Genomic DNA, 24293 nt, shown 5'->3' with positions numbered 1-24293 from the left:
CCACCATCATTCCAGTCCTGAAGAAGCCGTCTCTATCCTGCTTCAATGACTACCGTCCAGTTGCACTTACTCCTATACTCATGAAGTGCTTTGAAGGGCTAGTCATGCACCATATCAAGTCTGCCCTCCCTCCCTCCCTGGACCCCTTCCAGTTTGCATATCGGTCCAATCGCTCAACCAATGACGCCATCGCAACTGCCCTCCACTCAACACTCATACATAAGGACAAAAAGGACTCATACGTCAGAATGCTGTTCATAGACTTCAGTTCAGCATTCAACACAATCATACCTCAACAGCTCATTTACAAACTGGTCCAGCTGGGACTCAACACTTCGCTGTGCAACTGGATGTTGGACTTTCTGACTGGAAGACCTCAGGCAGTACGGGTCAGCAGCAACACATCCAGCACCATCACACTGAACACTGGAGCCCCCCAAGGATGTGTGCTGAGCCCCCTCCTCTTCACTCTGCTGACCCACGACTGCACACTGTCAAACAACTCCAGCCTCTTTATTAAGTTTGCGGATGACACGACTGTGGTGGGTCTCATTAGCAACAGAGACGAGACAAACTACAGGAGCGAGGTGAGCCACCTGGCCGGGTGGTGCAGTGACAACAATCTCTCTCTGAACGTGGAGAAGACGAAGGAGATAGTTGTTGACTTCAGGAGAGTGCACACTCAGCATCCTCCTCTGAGCACCAATGGTGCGACTGTGGAGAGAGTGAGCAGCACCAAGTTCCTGGGTGGGCACATCACAGAGGACCTCTCCTGGACTGAAAACACAGCAGCACTGGCCAAGAAAGCACAGTAGCGTCTCTACTTCCTCCGCAAACTGAGAAGAGCTAGAGCCCCAGCCCCCATCATGTGTAGCTTCTAGAGGCACCATCGAGAGCATTCTAACGAGCTGCGTCACTGTGTGGTATGGCACCTGCAACGCATCCTGCCGGAAGACCCTTCAAAGCATAGTGAGAGCAGCTGAGAAGATCATTGGTGTCTCTCTCCCCTCCCTCCAGGACATTTACGGAACCCATCTCACTTGCAAAGCCCTCTGCTTTGCAGGTGATCACACACACGTCACACAGCTTCTTCAGTCTGCTGCCATCAGGGAGGAGACTGCGGAGTCTCCAGGCCAGGACCAGCAGACTGAAGGACAGCTTCATTCATCAGGCTGTCAGGAAGCTGAACTCACTTCTGAACTTGCCCCACCTTCCCTCTTCTGCCCCAGGCACCACTGAACTATGAACCACCCCCCCAGATCCCACATCCCCAGGTCCTTCCACTCCCCCCTCCCGCTAACATACGATGACATGCACCAGTCACTTTGTGCAGCATTGGTCTGCTCACTACCTCATTCAGCATAGAACTGACGTCATTCTACTACCTCTTCAGTCAGTTTAAATAAAAGAACCGCTAATCAGACTGAATAAGCTTTTTTGCACAACAATCTTTTTATCTGCACTGTTTGTTCACTTCACTGGTTTGCACTCCATCTGTCATGTGCCTTGGGCTGCTTTATTTAACTTAATTTTTATTTTTATTATTTTTTTACATGCCCTTATTTGTATAGTTGTATTTATATTATATTTGATCTGTATCTATCTGGATTTTTAGGCTCTAGTGTTAGTGTTATCTGTATGCACCATGGGTCTGAGAGTAACGCAATTTCAATTCTCTGTATGTATGTACTGTACATGTTGAAGAATGGACATTATTACATGGCTCTGTGGAATACTTGATTCTGATTGGTCAGTCGCGACATTCCGAGGTATGTTATCCCTCGATAACAACCTGTAAAAGCTAATAACACAGGCTCATCTGGGTAACAGCAGTCGGCGCTGTACTCTTGCTTGAACTATTTTTGTTCTTGGTGGAAGCTTTCCGTTTGTTTAGCTAATAAAATATTAAAACTCAATTCAAAATGGTGTACAATTGTTTAATTATGTCATCTTGGTATCGCGGGCTCACTCTCGTTTCATACAAACCCAGCTGCTGCCATTTTGCTAAGATTGTTTTGTAAGCTGTAATGGAATATAAGAGAACTAACAAACTGGTAAGGTTTTAAAACATTTTCGTCTTAATTATTTTATTGTCTTAATTATTTTGTGGTGAAATGTTGTGTAATACATGGTTAACTCCACCATCACCCAAAAATTTCCTTTTAGTTTGAATTTGCCACTTGCTCGCAACTGCTGTCTTCACGGAAGCTTTGTGTTCAAATGTTTCAACTCAAATCAATATTTTGCATCAAATTATTTACTTATGTGGCAAGTAGCCATGTAATAAGTTGGATAATGTACATCCAGCCGGTTGTTCTCGCAGAATAAACCCCTTCAGGCTGATCAAGACCCCTCAGCTTCGTGTCAGGGTCCTGATCACCCTGTCGAGGTTTATTCTGCGAGAACAACCAGCTGGATGTACATTATCCCTTACATAAAGCAGACTTGACTTGACTTGTTTTGTTCCATGAAGCCATAGTTGAAACTCTGAATTCTGCATTGGCATTAGCTTGCCCCTTTTTACAAATGAAAAAATCATCTGCTCACTGGAGGATTCGAGCTCTCAACTCAGCCACTCTGGGATTCATCTTGGTGGTTTCATCTATCTATATCATAGACAGTGGTCTGCAGAAGGCTATACACATTGGTCAAATCCTGACAGTATGAAGTGCCAAAGACAAAGTGAGCTTTGAAAAGCTCATCAACACAGGCCAATGAATTAGAAGACTTACAGGGTAGAGCATGTTGATCGATTACAATAAACCAAGAATGGACCCAACTTCTCATCGGCCCAACAGCGATTAATTTTTGGCTGGAGGCTCTATCCAAGTGCCTTTGGATACTGGTACGGGTCTGTGAAAGAATGAAAACACATTAGTGCCAATGTGACTTAACAGTTAAAGTCAATATACAGCATGAATAAAGATACAGTGATGTCTTCCACCAACGTTTCCATATTACATACTTCCAGAAGATTCCAACAGATCATTACTAAGTATGTGCTAAGTAGAAAAGAATAGCACAAGAACAACAATTTGGAGGACAAGTGATCTTTAAGAGAAATAAGCCAGTCTGAGAAACAGGCAAGTTCAAGTTCACACAGTGACAAAACATTATAAAATAGTGTCATTTGATCTGCTAAATCCGTAGCTTCACCTTGATGAACTTCACAAGACAACCACATGCTTGTTTATCTGAGGTCTTTCTCGGTCTCTTGCGGCCTTGACTTGAGGGTGGGAAAGGGTGAACAAGCATCAGAATGGAAGACATGTCACTGTCCCACCCTAGAGACACAGAAAACAAATTAAACACATTTTTTGATTTTTAGTCAGAAGGGGTTGAGCATAACCTCCTACTCACTTTAACTTGACTTAGCTTTACTTGGAAGAGGTGCTTTTATAAATACATTAACCACTTCAGTACTTTAGTGAATACTGCACACTCAGTTCAGTATTCAGTATTAAGAGCACATTCATGGCCTAGTCTTGATGACAGATGTGTGGATGAATTTAGGTAAATCCTCCACAGATATTGAACTGAGGTCATACAGTTAAACTTTACCTACAAAATATCAAAGATGCTTTTGTTATTCAGACTCCCAAATGAAAATAATTTCAAACTATAAATATGCAACTCCTGTACTAAGCCCTTGCAAAAAGGTGAATTCTGACAGTTTACCCATTGCAAGTCTGTGTTGCATATGAATCGTATGTAATGGGTAAAGTTGTGACCACAATTTAAACTCTATAGATCTAAATAAATCTATGCTTGTCATTAATGTGTAACTTCCTCTTAAATAATTTAAGGTGTACCACATTATAGATAAAGTATCTTCTTTACCTTAAGTGGCCTCAGCGTTTTGGATGAGGTCTTGGAGGTCACTAGTCTGTGTGAGGCCACGGCTCTGTGCAATAACCGTTGGTTTTATGTTGGTAGACCACTTCTCCAACAACTTTGCAGAGGTCACATCACCAAACAGAAGTCCAAAATCTTTCTCAAGCTGCCAAAGATAATTAAAGTAGGTACCATAGAAGGAATTGACTTTGTTTACCTAACGAGTCTGTTACAGGAAATAACTCGCATAATACAATGAAACAAAGAACTGTATACAACTAAATTACACTAGATTAATGTTTTTAAAATGCTTAATATACCATTATAAAATGCATACATGAAGTAAGACGTATCGTGTGTAATAAAAGCAAATTACCTTTTAAAAACCGTAGGGTAGTGCTACTCTGTTAAGAACGTAAGCTCCGTCCCTTACTTTCGGTTCTGTGGCTGCGGTTCTAAAACTGCTGGTGTTGCAGTTTTGAAGCTGGATACTACTGGAACATGTAAGTTACAAAATTAAATGAAATATTAAAAAACTAGCCATGAAGAACATAGTTACATTTTCACAAATAAACTTTCATAAGAGCATTAAACAAAGTTATTATAGTTAGCCTATGTATTGTTGTAGGCTACTGATAAAATTAACCACCCTTAAATATATTAAAGTATTAATAAACTTTGATGCAATAAATAGGGTATTATTTAAAAAAATAATCATCCCTCCAAAACAGAGAAAACATCTACATGTCTGTCTCCTTTAAAGTGTTTATAGTGCATATAATGAGTTGTATTTGTAGGCATGGCCGTAGCCAGGGTTTGTAAATGAGTGAGGCCAGGGGTGGGGTTGAGAATTGTGCTTTAATAATCCCATATACAACTCATTATATACACTTACACTTTAAAGGGGGTCATATGTTGCTACTAAAAAGAACATTATTTTGTGTATTTGGTGTAATGAAATGTGTTTATGAAGTTTAAGGTTAAAAAAACACATTATTTTCCACATACTGTACATTATTGTTTCTCCTCTATGCCCCGCCTTCTGAAACGAGTAAATTTTTACAAAGCTCATCTCTCTGAAAAACGAGGTGTGCTGTGATTGGCCAGCTATCCAGCATGTTGTGATTGGCTGAATGCCTCAAGTGTGTGACAGAAATGTTATGCCTCTTAACATATTGTAATGCCTTGTCCGGCCGGAATGACGAGACATAAACATAAAATCTATTATAAACATGATATAAACATGATTTCTAGTCGTGTCTTCTTTTGGAAGGCAAAAAACAAAGTAGTTTCGCTTTCTCAACGAAACAGAGTCACACGCCTTGAGTGAGCAGAGGCCGGAGGCCTAGAGTGAGCCGCGGTCTAGAGTGAGCGGAGGACGGCTTGAGTGAGCAGAGGCGGGCGGCTTGAGAACGGTGCGTCAGGCGGATTCTACGAAGGAGCGTACCTTGGGCTTGCAGCAACAACATGTGACGACCCCGGGCTGGACTCTGCTTCATCCATGGTGAAAGCAGATTCAGCGATCCACAGTGCAATGTTGATGTATTTCCTCAGCAACCAGCATGGATCAGCTCTAGGCATGACGAAGCGGATATCGTCCTCTTTTGGAAGGCCAAACAAAGTAGTTTTGCTTTCACAGTGAAACACACAGCGTCTATACGACATGGCGGCGGCAACAACAAAAATACTACAATGAGAATAAAAGGTGCGCCTTCTTCCTTTGCGTGAACATCTGGGCGGCGTTATGCAAATCTTCCCACATACTGACCTAGATATGTGGGGGCATGTTAGAACGGACTGTTTCAGGGGGGCGTGGACGAGTGTTAACTTTTATAAAGAATATCTCTTTGGATTTGAAATTTTAGTTTTTGCAACTTCTCAGATCTTCTTTATTCACCAAGAGCTTGTAACACTCCAAAGAGAAAGGAAAATTTGAAATCGCATTATATGACCCCTTTAAAAGAGACAGACATGTAGATGTTTGTGAAAGATGTTTTCACTGTTTTGGAGGAATGAGCATTGTTAAATTATATCATATTGCACCATCACTATAGGTTAGGGGTGTATAATTTTATCAGGTTATTATTATTTATAATGACAGTTAATATCATAATTTTTTTTTTTTGCCTTACCGAATGTATTATGCTGTCATCAATAACATGTCCGTGGGCTCTTTTGATTACTGTCAGTTTAAATTCTTGCGATCATTGCAGTGTTCAAATAAATAAAAACTGAAAAATAAATAATTAATTAACCGAAATGAGTTCAAATATTTTGTAAATAAGATAAGATAAGATATCGCTAACCCTCAACTGCAACCGCTCTATTAACTTTCTAAAGTAGAAAGGACAAGTCCAAAGACGCTTATAATAATTAGATCTGGCAACACGGATCCGCCCTCACAACGCTCAATCTCGTTCATTCTACCAGCATCTCGCAGCGATCATTTTCATACCAGGGGCGCTAAACATTCTTGCAAACTGTCTAACCTTAATTATATGTGCAGACACTCATATGAGGAACTTTAAACAGCAGATGGGCATGGTAACAATTATAATGTTTCCTATCAAATCAACATCAAATGGTAAATATAAGATATAACACTAATATATATATATATATATATATATTTATATATATATATATATATATATATATATATATATACATATATATAATCCTGTGATAGAATCGCTGTTTGGACATTTATTGGGAGTTTTTGTTGTTGTTGTTGTTTGTTTGTTTTTTCATCCAGAGTTTGTTTTCAGTTTTGATTTTAATTACAATTTTTTTTCTCATGAAAACTATTACTATTAAAGAATATATAAGGAGCATAAACAGAGGTTCTTTCTTCCCTACTGCATTTGTCAGGAGGCTTTGACGTTACGTCAAGGAATTTCTGGTTGTATTGCAGTCTCATAGCACAGTGCTTTTGCTTTATTATTACGAAGAATTGTGACATGAATGAATTTAGTTAAACGTGTGTAATCAAGCCAAGAAATAAGAACATAATTCAAACTGTTATGCAAGCTCCCCAATGACATGAAAAAGCTCCAGAGAGCAATAAACACTAAATACTGAATGCTATATTTAAAACACAAAAGTCAATGTTACTGAAAACTAGTGGTCCTGAACTGGTTTTGCTTCATGGCTCAGACTTTGCATAAAGAACATAATTTTGTTATACCATAAGCTTTTCAGTTCAATTGTCAAAACAGACCAGTGACCTATTTTTGGTAAAGGAAAAGATAGGAAAGGGAAAACACAACAGAAAAATCTGCAAATAAAAATCTTCAACAATATAAACCCTATAAGGAAATTTTATATTACCAATACCACAGACAGCAAAAGGAACCATTTTTGGTTTCATATTCCAAAAAAGAAAAAAAAGAATAAAAAAAAAAAGAAAAAGAAAATCAAGAGAATCATAAGATGAACTGGCCTATAAAATGCATTTTTTATATAAAACAATAATTTTTTCTTCATGCACGGTAGTTCAGGTTTTGCACAAAATGCCATAAGAAGCACATTTCATTTATAAATAGACCAATCAGAATGGATATTCAAATGACACAACATCATTCACTTCCGTCAAAAATGTAGCTGCTCAAAAAAGAGGCAAAAAATAAATTATATATTTTTATATATTTATATATTTATATTTATTATTTATATATATATATATATGTATAAAATAAAATGAAAAAAATATATAATTCAACCAATTATTATCAGCAGTAACCATTCAAGCCTATCAACAGTCAAGAATACACAGTTTGTCATTCGTTCATTAACACAACAGGTGAGGCTTCGTTTGTGTATCAGTTTGCATATTAAAACAATAATGAGCTATGCTGCATTTATATTTAACCATTTAACCATATAATGCCTAAGAAACAATAAACAATGTATAAAACGGCAAAATATTTCTAAATAGATTTATCAAAATCCAGGAATGCGATTCTACCAAGGGGGGCTCAAGTCAATATGCTGTTCAGGGGTCCCAGAAACCATAGCATTCAGTGCAGTAAGTCAAAGATTAGAAATACCAAGCAGGTGCACTCACATTACTATGAATGGGAGAAAGTGCAACACACAATATGGCGGAAAAATTACTGCCTTGTAAATAAAAGGGCCAAACTACTGTTAGAAGCTCTGGTTGCCAGTGTTCTGAGACGTGTGCTTACTGCACATGCACATTGGCTGGTCCTACTTAGAATACTGTATAAGGTTTTTAAAATGATATTTTAGCATAAGAAACAACTTTTATGTGACAGTTCATGTCAGATTTTTATTGCTTATTTAAAATGTTATATGTGGCGAGCAGTTTTTAAGATTTCAGAATTTCCCCATTCAAGTAGGTAGGACTTGCATGCCCCAAATATCTGCTCAGAGCCATTGCAAATATAGCCGCTGAGTGAACAGACTTTCATTAAAAGAGACTTTGAGTAAGTCCAGAGAATAATTTTTTTAGGACATCTTGATCAGAAAAGAGGAACAAATGTCTATGGTTTTGACCACAGTTTATTGGCTTTGGAGCAAGGAAATTTAGTAGCTGCTTAACAGTGGCTTACATGTTAATACTAAAAAGTCAAAGAAGCAGACTTGTAAAAACCACTGTTTCCAAATCTAAAGCTTGTCAAAAGCAAGAATCAGTTTGCTCCGCAAAAGTGTCAAAATCATATTCACAAACATACATGTTGATTTCATAATTATTTTTAGGTTTTCCCAATAACAGTTCTTAATTATGAAGACTACTCTTACTGAATGTTTTCTTTTTAGGTTTTCTATTAAAAAGTTCTTAATTCAATTATATTTATTCGAGATAGTCTGGTAGTATGATTGTCAAAAAAGAAAGAATTCACACTTCACATGGCCTCCCCTAAAATTTCCCCATTGACTGGTATTGCTAAAAAACAAAAATTACATTACAATAAAACTCTTTTAAACTTTAGTCATGCTCTACAGTCTGTCTCAAACAATCCCTGCAGGTTTTGGAATTGAATTACAGCTTTCTTCCCCAGTGCCTTCCTGGGGCTGCAAAGTGGGGCCTTCTTCCATAAGTGCTCTGCGATAAATCCCTGATATGCTTTGTCTGAAGCGTTGCCTAACATCCAGTCCCATGCAGAAGTACAGCACCGGGTTCACGCAGCTGTTGAAATACGCAAAGACTTTAGCAATAGGCAGGCCCACTTTAACAGCGGGGCTCTTCTTGTCTACCATCTTGGCAAGCAGTAGGCAGTGGTAGGGACCCCAGCATATGAAAAAGGCAAAAATAAGTCCAGCAAGAATACGGAGAGGCCTCGTTTTACCAGAAAACCTTGTTCTGCGTATTCCAAAGCCAGCTACAATGTAGCAGCACAGGATGACCAGGAAGGGCAACAGGAATCCACATAAGAAGCGAATGCTGTACAAGGCGTTCTTTGCTGAATTGTCACCCTTTGATGCTTCTTTCACCTGCACAAAGTAAATCAGATTTCTAATATATGGCAAACAATTTCACATATACTATGCTAAAAGAAAGTACATGTTTAAAGGGATAGTTCACACAAAAATGAGAACTGTCATTATTTATTTATCTGATGTGTCACATTCAGTTATGAAATAAAGTTGTATGTAAATAAGAATGAATAAGATACATTCACACTGTCAGTTTTCTGAATTGACAACCGCAGTTACTTATAGGTCTGAGCCTGGAAATGATTGTACTATTGCTTAACATCAATACAGACTGTTCAGCTGATGTTTTTCTGAAAAAAATAAATAAATAAATAAATAAAATACTTTCAGTAGACAAAAACTCCATCAAACAGTTTTTAAAGTTGTGACTTCTGAAAATTATATTTGACCTTTATACAGTGTGTGTCATTGTAAAAGACTGTTAGAAGAAGATAAGAAAGTAAATATCAAAGATGATGACGTCCAAAATGACAAAATCTTATCACATTTGACACAACAGAAGTTCATTTGAGGTGCAGTTTCTTCCGTCAAATCTTAATTATCGGACAGCAGTTTCTATACTTCTATAAAGAGCAGAGCATTTGAGTCATGCGTAGATCACAAATCTGACGGGAACAGCTCCAGTGGAGGACAGTAACTGGAACTACTACAGATGATAGTTTATATCAAAGTCCTTTTAAGGCAGCGGTTCTCAATTCCAGTCCTCACGCCCCCCTGCTCTGCACATTTTGTATGTTTCTCTTATGGCTTCAGAAGTTTGTTCTATTCGAACTTAAGTGCCCTGCGAAGTGGACATCAAAGGATATTTATCCATGATTCTAGTTTGAAGCAAACGTATATGTTCCATTCTGAAGTGTGCGAGACGTGAATTTAAATTGTTTTTATTTACCGAGGTATATGACACTTGTCTGTGTGTGAAGACATTGCACAGCGCAAAACTATGAATGAATGTTCGGAAGTGAAGTTTTCCACCTGCTCTAGCAATGAATGCTGTGTAGGGACCATGTCAATGGGATCACAGTTCATGCATGGAGCGCACTTCTAATGAGCTGATTATCTGAATTAGGTGTGTTAACAAAGAAGAGAGACATGCAAAATATGCAGAACTGGGGAGCGCGAGGACTGGAATTGAGAACAGCTGCTTTAAAGGGATACTCCACCCCAAAATGAAAATTTTGTCATTAATCACTTACCCCCATGTTGTTCCAAACCCATAAAAGATTCGTTTGTCTTCGAAACATAATTTAAGATGTTTTGGATGAAAACCGCGAGGCCTGTGACTGTCCCATAGACTGCCAAGTAAATAACAGTGTCAAGGTCCATAAAAGGTATGAAAGTCGTCATCAGAATACTCCATCTGCCATCAGATGTGCAATCTGGGTTATATGAAGCGACAGGAACACTTTTTGTAAGCAAAGAAAACAAAAATAATGGCTTTATTCAATAATTCCTTTGTCATCGTTCTACTCTTGGTCTCTCCATATCACTTTATGCTTTTTTCTGCTCTTCTGTATCATCCGCGCCACAAGGATGCACTGTTTCTTTCAAATCAAAGCTAAATACACATAGAAACAGCGCATCCTTGTGGCGCGGATGATACAGAAGAGCAGAATACAGTTGACTGTTGACAAAGCAATTGTTGAATAAATTCGTTATTTTTGTTTTCTTCGCTTACAAAAAGTTTTCCCGTCGCTTCATATAACCCAGATTGCACGTCTGATGGCAGAAGGAGTATTCTGACGACAACTTTCATAACTTTTATGGAACTTGACACTGCTATTTACTTGGCAGTCTATGGGACAGTCACAGGCCTCGCGGTTTTCATCCAAAACATCTTAAATTGTGTTCCAAACACGAACAAAGCTTTTACGGGTTTGGAACGACATGAGAGTAAGTGATTAATGACAAAATTTTTATTTTGGGGTGGAGTATCCCTTTAAGGCAAGTCATTTAACTCAGTGGCCATCTTTGAAACAATTCAAATTTTTTTACACAATGTTGAAGTATTAACTATAAATGATTTATCCCTGCACATCAATATTTTTTTTAAATTAATTTGCACTTGTAATCTTTAATCAAAAACATTAACCTCCCCTCCCCCTCTCAACGACATCTTTCGCTTCATGACCTTAGACTTGGAAAAGGGGTTGGACTATACTGACTGTCCAGTGACCAGGCTTTAAGCAACCTTTTGGACATTTTGAACTGCTTGTACTGAGGTGCTACAGTGATAGGTCACTTTAAAGAGCAACAAAATTATATTTACTGTTTGAATTTCTTTAGAAATTATGACAAATTTTGAAAGCTTTGACTTTGTTTCACACCAAAAGTTACCTGCTCTGTCTTGTCTGACAGCGCATTGTCAGTGTCCTCTTTGCTCTGCGATGTATTTTTACATGAATGAACATTAGAGTTGAAGTCTCAACCACGGAAAGTCATCAATGCACAATAGCAGAGATTGTTTTACTATTGGGAGATAAGAGGGTCTGTATTAATTATCAATGGAAAAAGCGTAACGACTAACTTGGATCACGTGAGGCACCTCAGACAATCATAGAAGGCATTTGGTCTCCTTCCCTGCGTACCGCCAATACATATCTATGCCTGCAGCATTAGCATTAGCCATTACGCTTTTTTGGCTAAAGGTTGCAGGCTTGCCTTCCAGGGGCTTTGACCATAGTCCACTGACGTTAATCTAACTCTCCTGTTTGAGTTGTCTGTCAGACAAAATGGCAGATAGGTCAGATTACCTCTTAATCAAACTCCCGGCGAAGGGTGAAGTCCCACCCTACATTCCAGAAGCTGCTTCACTCGGATATACATCAAAATAGTGAAGATAAGACTATCGCAACTTCTGTTTCATGCCGACTTTAATATAATCACTACAGCAGTCAATCAGTTGCAGTGAAACTGGCTACAATACTCAGTGCTGCAAATTGCGCTGTAATCAGAAGCCTCTAATGGTCGTCAGACATTACCGATCAGTGATTGGCTCTTTTATTCAGAAGGTGGGGCTTCCTTCGATAGAGCGGCCATATTGAGCGTTGCATTTTTCCCCATTCAAAACTATACGAGTGACACGTCTTGGGTATTCTATAGTCTTTGTTTATATCTCAGTCTCTGTAAGGAACCACACATGAAAACTCCCAACAGTGCTCTTTCGCACTGTATAACGTGACATTCAGTACTAGATGTCCAGTAACCTACGTTCTGTTCACACAGCATGGCTTCACCGAAAATACAGTTGTGAGTCCTAAAAATTTACTGCTCCAAGTTCGGTTATAGAATGATGCTGTAAATCCAATAAATAACCAAAATGTGTGTGAATGTAATCATATTCATATTTTTCCTGTTTTGTCTGCTTACAATGAATTTAACTTATATAATTAAATTATTCAACCTATTATTGAATCCAATATTACGATTTATGCAAATATAGTTGTTTGATAATTATTGGGAACCATTTTTAAATTCAGACAGAATTCCAAAGTTGTTCTGACCTCCATTGAGCACTTGCTCAAATTTTTGTCACCAGGGTAGACCTGCCGGTAAACATAGTATGGTGAACTAAAGATCACTGCCACAATCCAAACTCCCACACTGACCACACGAGCAGCACATAACGTCCGTCGTTCTCTGGTTAACACTGGACGCCAGATGCAGAGCACTCGATCCACACTGATGACAGCCAGAAGAAAAACACTGCAGAACATGTTGGCATACTTGAAGAAACCACTGAACTTGCAGAAAAAGTCTCCAAAAGGCCAGTGTTCATAGAAAAGTTTTTTGAGGAGTGCAGGTACAAGGGTAAAGCAGAAGATCAGGTCTGCTACAGCGAGATTGACCAGCCATACATTAGTGACGTTGGGCTTCAGACGCATGCCAGCCACCCAGATGACCAAAGAGTTCCCAGTGATGCCGATGATAATGGTAATGATGTAGAGGACAATGGTAATATTATTCATAATGGCATTAATGTCCACTGTATAGTGGGTTGAGACGTCTGAGTGGGAGTGCATGGGAAGAGTTGTATTGGAGGCCATTCTGAGAGACAAATAAAAGTTATATATAGTACTTCTGTTTAAATTAAGCATTTTAACTAATTCACAGATGAAATGATTATCAAGGCCAAAGTCAACAGTTCAATTCGCAGGAAATGCATGTACATGTAATGTGTAAAATATGTTTAAATAATTCCCAAGAATTACAATACAAAAAATTAGTAAATATGAGTACAAGAATATGAGCATCTACAAGTTATTCCTCTTATTCACCCATGACCTTTTCCTTTATATTATACATTTATATATTTATGGGGTGGTCATTAAAATATTATTCAAGTACAGTTGACATTATAGTTTAAATATTGATATTTATTTTAAATATAGCTTAAACTATCCATATGGGGCTCTCACATGAAAGAAGCCACCCAGCTTTTACTCAGAGTCTGTTTCAAAATATCTGTCTGAAACTTGCTTTGCATCAGAGTTAGTTGTGGTTCTCCTTTCTTGTTAAAACAGAAAGCAGTAGTACATATGAATAAGAAAAATGCATATGAGGCATGACAATTTAAGGCAGAGATGGGCAATTTAACAGTTTATGTTTGAAAAAGCTCATTAAATGTGTATTATAAAAAATACAAAAATGCAACAAAATCATCGCACAGCATAGATTGCATTGGAAAATTAAAGTAAAAAAAAAATTAACAACTGGATAATGAATTGATGTGGGTGTTCTTACCTCAGTGAAAATTTGCTCAAAGAACTAGTTAGCACAATCAGTGTTTGAAAAAACACCACTGCACAGTATTTTGAGAATGTGTCCAGCAGAGACTGAGTATGAGTGATAGGGCATGTTCAGCATGCAGGCAAATAAATAAGTGATGGGTTCATTGACATCACTTCCAGCTTTTCTTCTTCTCTCTAAACCCTTTTCCCCTGTGAACGTGATCATTAAGTGTCTTCTTATCAGATAAATAGAAGACAAACAGGAAGAGGGAGGAGACAGATGAACAAACACAGAAACATAAATACATAATGTGTTTACTCTATTATGCCTCTGAGGGAATTTAAGGGAAAATTTGCTAAAAATAAATAAATAAAAATTCTCTACCTCAGCCCATCCAAGATGTACATGAATTTTTTTCTTCATTGGAACAGATTTGGAGAAATTTAGCATTAAAATCACTTGCTCACCAATAGATCATCTGCAGTGAATGGGTGCCGTCAGAATGAGAGTACAAACACCTTATAAAAAAAACACAACACAACTCCAGTCCTTCAATTAACGTCTTGTGAACAAAGAATAAAAAAAAATGTGTTTGTATGAAAGTAAAGCATCGTGATACAAATCCTGATGCAAATTCCCCATGGATTTAGTTTTCAATCAGTTAAAATGAAAATGGACTGAAGTGGTTTTTGTCCTAAACCATTTTTGGCAGGGCGCATTATCCTGCTGAAAGAGGCCACAGCCACCAGGGAAAACCATTTCCATGAAAGGGTGTACAGGGTCTGCAACGATGCTTAGGTAGGTGGAACGTGTCAAAGTAACATCCACATGGATGGCAGGACCCAAGGTTTCACAGCAGAACATTTCCCGAAGCATCACACTGCCTCCGGCGGCTTGCTTTCTTCCCATAGTGCATCCTGGTGCCACGAGTTTCCCTGGTAAGCGATGCACATGCACCCAGCCATCCACGTGATGTAAAAAAAAAAGTGATACATCAGACCAATCTACCTTCTTCCATTACTGCATGGCCCAGTTCTGATTCTCACGTGCCCACTGTTGGTGCTTTCAGCTGTGGACAGGGGTCAGCATGTGCACCCTGACTGGTCTGCAGCTATGCAGCCCCATACACAACAAACTGTGATGCACTGTGTATTCTGACCCCTTTCCATCAGAACCAGCATTAACTTCCTGAGCAATCTGAGCTACAGTAGCTCGTCTGTTGTATCAGACCACACGGACCAGCCTTCACTCCCCACGTGCATACTGATTGGTGTAATTGGTTGAATGCTATTTGTGTTTATATTTAATACTTATTAACATTCACAAAAAATCTATTTGTTATGGCATTAGAGCTATTAGTATCAGGTCACTGAAAAACAGTTTTGATGTTTAGTTGTTAAGCATTTGTTTTCGGTGAAAGTGGCAGTGTTGCCAACTAATTTTCAGAGAAAATTGCTAAAAGAAGGTTGATTTGTTGATAAAAGTTGCTAAATGACGTTGTGATGTCATTGCGCAATGACAAGCAGTGTATTAGTAGTTAGGTAGTATGCTACACTGTAAGAAAAGTCTGTAAAAATAAGGCACAATCTACTATGTTAATATGAAAGAATTTTCCATAATGGGTTTTTACCTCCATTTTAAATAACGCATTGAAAAGGGTTACAGGGTTACAATAGATGTTGGATAATGGATAATTTCCTGAAAGATTTTCCATTTTTCTTACAGTGTACTAACTGATAAACAATCGCGAGTACAAGCTACTAACATAGTGTATCTTAAATGAACAATTGTTCAATTATCAAATTATTCAATTATTATTATTATTATTATTAATAAATTGAACATGCATTAATAATTTCACGTGATGGTTGAAAGCAACTGCAAATAGCAGCTAACTCAAAGTCACGTGATGTGGTGTACTGCTAAGCATCTGTGGTTTCCTCTTTTCATGGGGGTTCGATTTTGGATGGAAAAAGTCGTGTATTGTGGAGAGAGAACTTTTGCCACTCCCCCCACCCACAATTCCTGCCGGCCCGACACGTCACTTATCAGAAGTTGACTCCCCCCAAGTTGCCAAATACATTTTTTAAATTACTAAATTTGTTACTAGGTGCTTTTGGAAGAAAAGGTTGCTAGGGTAGACTGAAAAGTTGCAAAATTTAGCAACAAAATTGCTAAGTTGGCAACACTGGAAAGTGGTTTTATCTTTTTAACTCATTAAAAAGAGTCTATGCTGCCACCTAATGCTGAGATACAATATTACAGAAAAAAAATGCATGCCCGAAATATCTGCTCAGAGCCATTGCAAATATGGCCACTGAGTGAACAGACTTTCATTGAAAGGGACTTTGAGTAAATCCAGAGAATAAAAAAAGTTTAGGACATCTTGATCAGAAAAGAGGAACAAAGGTCTATGGTTTTGCCACTCTTAGTATGAAGTGAATTACTCTACACTAAATCAAGAGACTTTCTCAGGAAAACTGACCACAGTTTATTGGCTTTGGACTTGTGAAAACCACTGTTTCCAAATCTAAAGCTTATCAAAAGCAAGAATCAGTTTGCTCCGCAAAAGTGTCAAAATCATACAAACATACGTTGATTACATAATTATTTTTATGTTTTCCCAATAACAGTTCTTAATTATGAAGACTACTCTTACTGAATATTTTCTTTTCAGGTTTTCTATTAAAAAGTTCTTAATTCGATTATTTTAGAGATAGTCTGGTAGTATGATTGTCAAAAAAGAAAGAATTCACACTTCACATGACCTCCCCTAAAATTTCCCCATTGACTGGTATTGTAATGTAAAACAAAAATTACATTACAATAAAACTCTTTTAAACTTTAGTCATGCCCTCCAGTCTGTCTTGAACAATCCCTGCAGGTTTTGGAATTGAATTACAGCTTTCTTCCCCAGTGCCTTCCTGGGGCTGCAAAGTGGGGCCTTCTTCCATAAGTGCTCTGCGATAAATCCCTGATATGCTTTGTCTGAAGCGTTGCCTAACATCCAGTCCCATGCAGAAGTACAGCACCGGGTTCACGCAGCTGTTGAAATACGCAAAGCCCTTGGCAATAGGCAGGCCCACTTTAAGAGCGGGGCTCTTCTTGTCTACCATCTTGGCAAGCAGTAGGCAGTGGTAGGGACCCCAACATATGAAAAAAGGCAAAAAACAAGTCCAGCAAGAATACGGAGAGGCCTCGTTTTACCAGAAAACCTTGTTCTGCGTATTCCAAAGCCTGCTAGAATGTAGCAGCACAGGATGACCAGGAAGGGCAACAGGAATCCACATAAGAAGCGAATGCTGTACAAGGCGTTCTTTGCTGAATTGTCACCCTTTGATGGTTCTTTCTCCTGCACAAAGTAAATCAGATTTCTAATATATGGCAAGAAATTTCACATTTACTATGCTAAAAGAAAGTACATGTTTAAAGGGATAGTTCACACAAAAATGAGAACTGTCATGATTTATTCATCTGATGTGTTACATTCAGTTATGAAATAAAGTTGTATGTAAATAAGAATGAATAAGATACATTCACACTGTCAGTTTTCTGAATTGACAACCACAATTACTTATAGGTCTGAGCCTGGAAATTATTGTACTGTAATGATTGTAATGATTGTACCGATTGTTCAGCTGATGTTTTTCTGAAAAAAAGTAGACAAAAACTCCATCAAACAGTTTTTAAAGTTGTGACTTCTGAAAATTACATTTGACCTTTCTACAGTGTGTGCCATTGTAAAAGACTGTTAGAAGAAGATAAGAAAGTAAATATCAAAGATGATGACGTCCAAAATGGCAAAATCTTATCACATTTGACACAACAGAAGTTCATTTGAGGTGCAGCTTCTTCCGTCAAATCTTAATTATCGGACAACAGTTTCTATACTTCTATAAAGAGCGGAGCATTTGAGTCATGCGTAGACCACAAATCTGACGGAAGCATTTCCTGTGAAGGACAGTAACTGGAACTACTTCAGATGACAGTTTATATCAAAGTCCCTTGGGAACACAGTTCATGCACGGAGCTCACTTCTAACGAGCTGATTATCTGAATTAGGTGTGTTAACAAAGAAGAGAGACGTGCAAAATATGCTATGAAGGGGGGCGCAAGGACTGGAATTGAGAACTGCTGCTTTAAGAAAAGTCATTTAACTCGGCGGCCATCTTTGAAACAATTCAAATTTTTTTACACAGTGTTGAAGTATTAATTATAAATGATTTATCTCTGCACATCACTATTTTGTAAAAATTCATTTGCACTTGTAATCTTTAATCAAAAACATTAACCTCCCCTCCCCTCCCCCTCTCAACGACATCTTTCTCTTCATGACGTTAGACTTGGAAAAGGGGTTGGACTATACTGACTGTCCAAAGACCAGGCTTTTAGCACCCTTCACAGGGAGTTGATTGACAGGCGATCTGACCAATCATAATGCTGAATCCGCCGTTTTGTCTGACTAACAAACCACACAGGAAAGTTAATAGAGTGGTGGAACTATGATGTCTCTTTGCATTTTAGCACTTCCGGTTCCATCGTCCCAGAGTCAATGGGTTTTTTGAATGGGATTTTGGTTAAATCCCTAAAATAAGGTCTATCACCAGTTACACCCCAAGATACTTTCACGTTTTATTCTACGACATAAAACACTCCAATTACACCCCACTCGTGATTTTTTTTAACTGTTATATTTCTTAAAAAAGACAGTTGCTGACAAGTTGCTAAATGGGACTACAGACGCTGGCGGAGAGATTAAACATCATCACACCGAACAGTTTATCAATTTACAGTATTTTCCAGTCATAGTATAATTTGTAATACAATTAATTGTAGGATAACCAGTTAATAGTTTCCCGCATTTTATATTGTTGATCGATGATGTTTTTTTGTTTTGCCCTGAAATGCAACATTTCGCTCGTTTATCGCTTTTCTACTGATGCGGAGACTCTGGGTTCGTAAGGTAACATTTAGTGGCCTAGTCACGGTGAAAGTGGAACTTTAACGATGTATAGTGCTTAAAGCCACGTTAAATTTAAAATGTCTATTTTGTTTACGGCCATATGAAGCATATAGATTGAGGATTTTCTAGAAGCAAGGAAAAAATAACATTTTGTGCAACTTACCCACCCTAACAAAGCTGAAATTTAATACTATTATTAACACTATTCACTAAAATAATTTAATCTTACCATATCCAAAAACTTGCTCACTCTGCTGTTATTTAATAGATTAAATGCACTAGAATTTTATTGAATACTATGTGGAGACACTTTTTAAATTAAAATATTCATATTAATCAAGGATTTATTGACTTTTAATGCACCTTATTTCGAAATTTACAGAAATATGTGCTTTCAGATGTCCTTTAGTTATGATTACTTCATTTATTCACTATACTATTTATTATTAATGTCTCATTTCAGTTTTAGTTTGGCTCTAGTTTTGTATTTATTCCAGTTTAAATGAAAATGTTCATGTAGCGTGCATTATAATTCATATACAGAGTAAATCTTTTTCACTGAACACATTAAAAATAAGTTTGAAACAGTTGTCGGGACCGTGGTGGTGGTGATGCTGAAGTCGAGCGACCGTTGTACTGTAGTTCGTTTATAGCCTAAGTTTAGCTTTTAAGTTCTGGCGCTTTTATTTAGGCTTCAAAATTCATCAAAGTTATATTATCTTGTGAAGATTTTGTGAAGTTTCATGAACTATAGTTGAACACAGAAAATAACCTTTGTGATAATCCAAAAGCCTATGGGACAATCCTATAGGCTTTTTGTCGAGGGAACCAGTGTCATGCTAACAGCCGATCCGCCTACAAAGTGACGTCATAGTTCCCCCAATCTATAGATTAACGTCAGTAGAGTCGAACTTGAAAATAGTGTATTGACGTCTTTCCACGGCTAAAACAACATACCTTCTGATGTTCATTCATGTGTATTTCATGCTATAACTTGCAGGAAGTGATCGATTCACATTTTTAACTGCTTGTACTGAGGTGCTACAGCGATAGGCCACTTTAAAGAGCAACAAAAAGATATTTACTCTTTGAATTTCTTTAAAAAATATGACAAATTTTGAAAGTTGCTCTGTCTTGTCTGACAGAGCATTGTCAGTGTCCTCTTTGCTCTGCGATATATTTTTCCCTGTGTGATGATGTGTGGCGTGAGAATGCAATCACCTCAGTTCAAGCGGCACATGAACCGATCATCTGTTCCACTTTACTACTAGTCATAGCATGAAATAAACATAAATGAACATTAGAGTTGAAGTCTCAACCGTGGAAAGACGTCAATACACAATAGCAGAGATTGTTTTACTATTGGGAGATGAGAGGGTCTGTATTAATTATCATTGGAAAAAGTGTAACGGCTAACTTGGATCACTTGAGGCACCTCAGCCAATCATACAAAGGCCTCTGGTCTTCTTCCCTGCGTACCGCCAATGCATAGCTATAGCCACAGCATTAGCATTAGCCGTTACGCTTTTTTGGCTAAAGGTTGCAGGCCTATCTTCCAGGGGCTTTGACCATAGTCCACTGATGTTAATCTAACTCTCCTGTTTGGGTTGTCTGTCAGACAAAAGACAAAAAGACTATTGGAACTTCTATTTCATGCCGACTTTAATATAATCACTACAGCTGTCAATCAGTGGCAGCGCAATTGGCTACAATACTCAGTGCTGCAAATTGCGCTGTAATCAGAAGCCTCTAATGGTCTTCAGACAGAAGACCAGATTTTCCAACCTTCTACACGTGAAAGTGCACTGGAACGGCAGTCAAACCCGTGACTTCCCACCCATGAACTCGTACTAGATCGGTGTACTCCCAATTCCGCGCTCTGACATCACATAGCCCGCGAAACAACAATGGCAGCCCCTACGGATAATATTGCCCACAGATGCGGTGATTATGCAAGTGGTACATGGTGAGAAATAGACTTTAGGACAATATAACGTTATTTTAATTAATAATTAATTAATAATCTAGCTACAATTCCTTGCACTCAGGCAGTTTGGCGTGAAAGTTGTGAACCGTGGTTTGAAGTCGTGACTTACGGGCTCAAAAACCTGCCTGGAATGCAGCATCAGTCTCTGTAAGGAATCACACATGAAAACTCCCAACAGTGCTCTTTCCCATTGTATAACGTGACATTTAGTACTAGATGTCCAGTACGTTCCGTTCATACAGCATGGCTTCACCGAAAACACGGCTGTGAGTGCTAAAAATTTACTGGTGCGAGTTCGGTTATAGAATATAGAATATAAAATCCAATAAATAACCGAAATGTGTGTGAATGTGAATGTAATCGTATTCATATTTTTCCTGTTTTGTCTGCTTACAATAAATGTAACTTATATAATTAAATTATTCAACCTATTATTGAATCCAATATTATGATTTATGCAAATATAATTTTCTTTTTTTTTTTTTTATAATTATTGGAAACCATTTTTAAATTCAGACAGAATTCCAAAGTTGTTCTGACCTCCATTGAGCATTTGCTCAAATTTTTGTCATCAGGGTAGACCTGCCGGTAAAAATAGTATGGTGAACTAAAGATCACTGCCACAATCCAAACTCCCACACTGACCACACGAGCAGCACATAACGTCCGTCGTTCTCTGGTTAACACTGGAAGCCAGATGCAGAGCACTCGATCCACACTGATGACAGCCAGAAGAAAAACACTGCAGAACATGTTGGCGTACTTGAAGAAACCACTGAACTTGCAGAAAAAGTCTCCAAAAGGCCAGTGGTCAAAGAAAAGTTGTTTGATGAGTGCAGGTACAAGGGTAAAGCAGAAGATCAGGTCTGCTACAGCGAGATTGACCAGCCATATATTAGTGACGTTGGGCTTCAGACGCATGCCAGCCACCCAGATGACCAAAGAGTTCCCAGTGATGCCGATGATAATGGTAATGGTGTAGAGGACAATAGTAATAATATCCATAATGGCATCTATGTCCACTGTATGGTGCAATGGAAGAGTTGTGATGGAGGCTATTCTGAGAGACAAATAAAAGTTATATATAGTATTTCTGTTAAAATTAAGCATTTTAACTAATTCACAAATAAAATGATTGGCAAGGCCAAAGTCACCAGTTCAGTTCTCAGGAAATGCATGTACATGTGAAATGATACCTGTAATGTGTAAAATATGTTTCAATAATTCCCAAGAACTACAATACAAGAAGTGAGTAAATATGAGTACAAGAATATGAGCATCTACAAGTTATTCCTTTTATTCACCCAGGACCTTTTCCTTGTATATTTATGGGGTGGCTATTAAAATATTATTAAGTACAGGTGACATTGTAGTTTAAATATTTATATTTATTTTAAATATAGCTTAAATTAGACATATTGGGCTCTCACATGAAAGAAGCCACCCAGCTTTTACTCAGAGTCTGTTTCAAAATATCTGTCTGAAACTTGCTTTGCATCAGAGTTAGTTGTGGTTCTCCTTTCTTGTTAAAACAGAAAGCAGTAGTATGTACGAATAAGAAAAATGCATACGAGGCATAACATTTTAAGGCAGAGATGGGCAATTTAACAGCTTATGTTTGAAAAAAGCTCATTAAATGTTTAGTATAAAAAATACAAAAATGCAACAAAATCATCACACAGCATAGATTGCATTGGAAAATTATAGTTATGAAAAAAAAAACAATAAAAAAACTGGATAATGAATTGATGTGGGTGTTCTTACCTCAGTGAAAGTTTGCTCAAAGAACTAGTTAGCACAATCAGTGTTTGAAAAAACACCACTGCACAGTATTTTGAGAATGTGTCCAGCAGAGACCGAATATGAGTGTTAGGGCATGTTCAGCATGCAGGCAAATAAATAAGTCATGGGTTCATTGACATCACTTCCAGCTGTTCAAACCCTTTTCCTAACCACCTTTTTCTCCCCATGAGTGTGATCATTAAGTATCTTCTTTAAAGATAAAGAGAAGATAAACAGGAAGGGGGAGGAGACAGATGAACAAACACAGAAACATAGATACAAAATGTGTTTACTCTATTATGCCTCTGAAGGAATTTAAGGGAAAATTTGCTGAAAAAAAAAAAAAAAATAATAATAATAAAAAAATAAAATTCTCACCCTCAGCCCATCCAAGATGTACATGAATTTGTTTCTTCATTGGAACAGATTTGAAGAAATTTAGCATTAAAATCACTTGCTCACCAATGGATCATCTGCAGTGAATCGGTGCCATCAGAATGAGAGTCCAAACAACTGATAAAAAAAAAACCCCAATACAACTCCAGTCCTTCAATTAACGTATTGTAAACAAAGAACAAAAAAAACAACAACAACAAAAAAGATGTGTTTGTATGAAAGAGCATTATGATAATGATAAAGCATTATTAAAGCGTTTAAAGAAAAAACTGTGGAATAAACCAAAATACCAGTCCATAATCCATAATAACATTGTCTTCAGTGAAAAAGTCCATTCCCTGTTGTCCTGTATCTAAACCCAAAACCCTCTCCTGATTCAGACAAGACAACTTTTTCACCGGAGAAAGCAATATTATGGATAGAGAACAGTCTGAGGTGACAATGAATTTGTTTATTACAAACACACAGATTGTGGATTACTTACATTACTTGTGAATTTTCGTCACAATATCCATAGGATATTCCACTGGATCTAAAGTATCCATTGGTGAGCAAGTAATGCTAAATTTCTCCAAATCTGTTGCGATGAAGAAACAAACTCATCTACATCTTGGATGGCCAGAGGGTGAGTGAATTTTCAGGAAATTTTCTATTTTTGGGAGAACTGTACCTTTAAAGCATATGATGTATGTAATAACATTCCTGTCAATAAAGCGTCATAGTGACTTTACATCAAAACATAATTTTCTTTTCTGAATTTTGAAAATAAAGAATGAATAATATGCTAATACTGATAGTAAAACTAATAATAATGATTGTTATAAGTGTGCATGTTTCATTTAACAGTATCTATTCAAGATCTTGTGGTCTATTTAGCATACACCAATATTTGCATATAATTTCCATGTCTGGTTCACTTTGTCAGTGTGCCTTATTTTATTTTGTTTTTGCTTACATCCTGATACAGATTCCCTGTGGATTTTGTTTTCAATCAGTTAAAATGAAAATGGTCTGAAGTGGTTTCCAACCTCATATCAGATATACACCGATCAGGAATAACATTATGACCGCCTTCCTAATATCGTGTTAGTCCCCATTTTGCTGCCAAAACAGCCCTGACTCATTGAGGCATGGACTCCACTA

At 37.7% G+C, this 24293-nt stretch overlaps 1 protein-coding gene and 1 pseudogene across 2 annotated transcripts; both read right to left on the bottom strand.

The window, feature by feature from the left end:
• Positions 1 to 7538: 7538 nt before the first annotated feature.
• On the bottom strand, positions 7539 to 14455 carry LOC109111924 (C3a anaphylatoxin chemotactic receptor-like). 2 transcript variants are annotated; one of them, XM_042776487.1, is made up of 4 exons: positions 14035 to 14455; positions 12795 to 13338; positions 9147 to 9291; positions 8845 to 8986 (listed from the first exon to the last, which is right to left on the bottom strand). In XM_042776487.1, exons 2-4 carry the CDS (start codon positions 13335 to 13337, stop codon positions 8979 to 8981), a joined length of 696 nt encoding a protein of 231 aa, XP_042632421.1. In that variant the 5' UTR covers position 13338; positions 14035 to 14455; the 3' UTR covers positions 8845 to 8978. The 2 variants fall into 2 exon arrangements, with proteins under 2 accessions (XP_042632420.1, XP_042632421.1); XM_042776486.1 differs by having other exon boundaries at positions 7539 to 9291; positions 14035 to 14444.
• A 2038-nt stretch (positions 14456 to 16493) lies between these two features.
• Positions 16494 to 23695, bottom strand: LOC109112382 (annotated as a pseudogene).
• Positions 23696 to 24293: the final 598 nt, after the last annotated feature.

This window comes from Cyprinus carpio, chromosome A19 (assembly GCF_018340385.1).
Source record: "Cyprinus carpio isolate SPL01 chromosome A19, ASM1834038v1, whole genome shotgun sequence".
NCBI classification, from domain to species: Eukaryota; Metazoa; Chordata; class Actinopteri; order Cypriniformes; family Cyprinidae; genus Cyprinus; species Cyprinus carpio.
This window is presented reverse-complemented; position numbering and strand designations above follow the sequence as displayed.

Excerpts from the sequence above, each read along its gene's own strand:
- LOC109111924 (XM_042776486.1), bottom strand. The coding sequence starts at position 13,337 with ATGGCCTCCAATACAACTCTTCCCATGCACTCCCACTCAGACGTCTCA. Across the intron at positions 9,292-12,794 it reads TGAGCAAGTGCTCAATGGAG|GTGAAAGAAGCATCAAAGGG; the intron begins GTCAGAACAACT and ends TACTTTGTGCAG.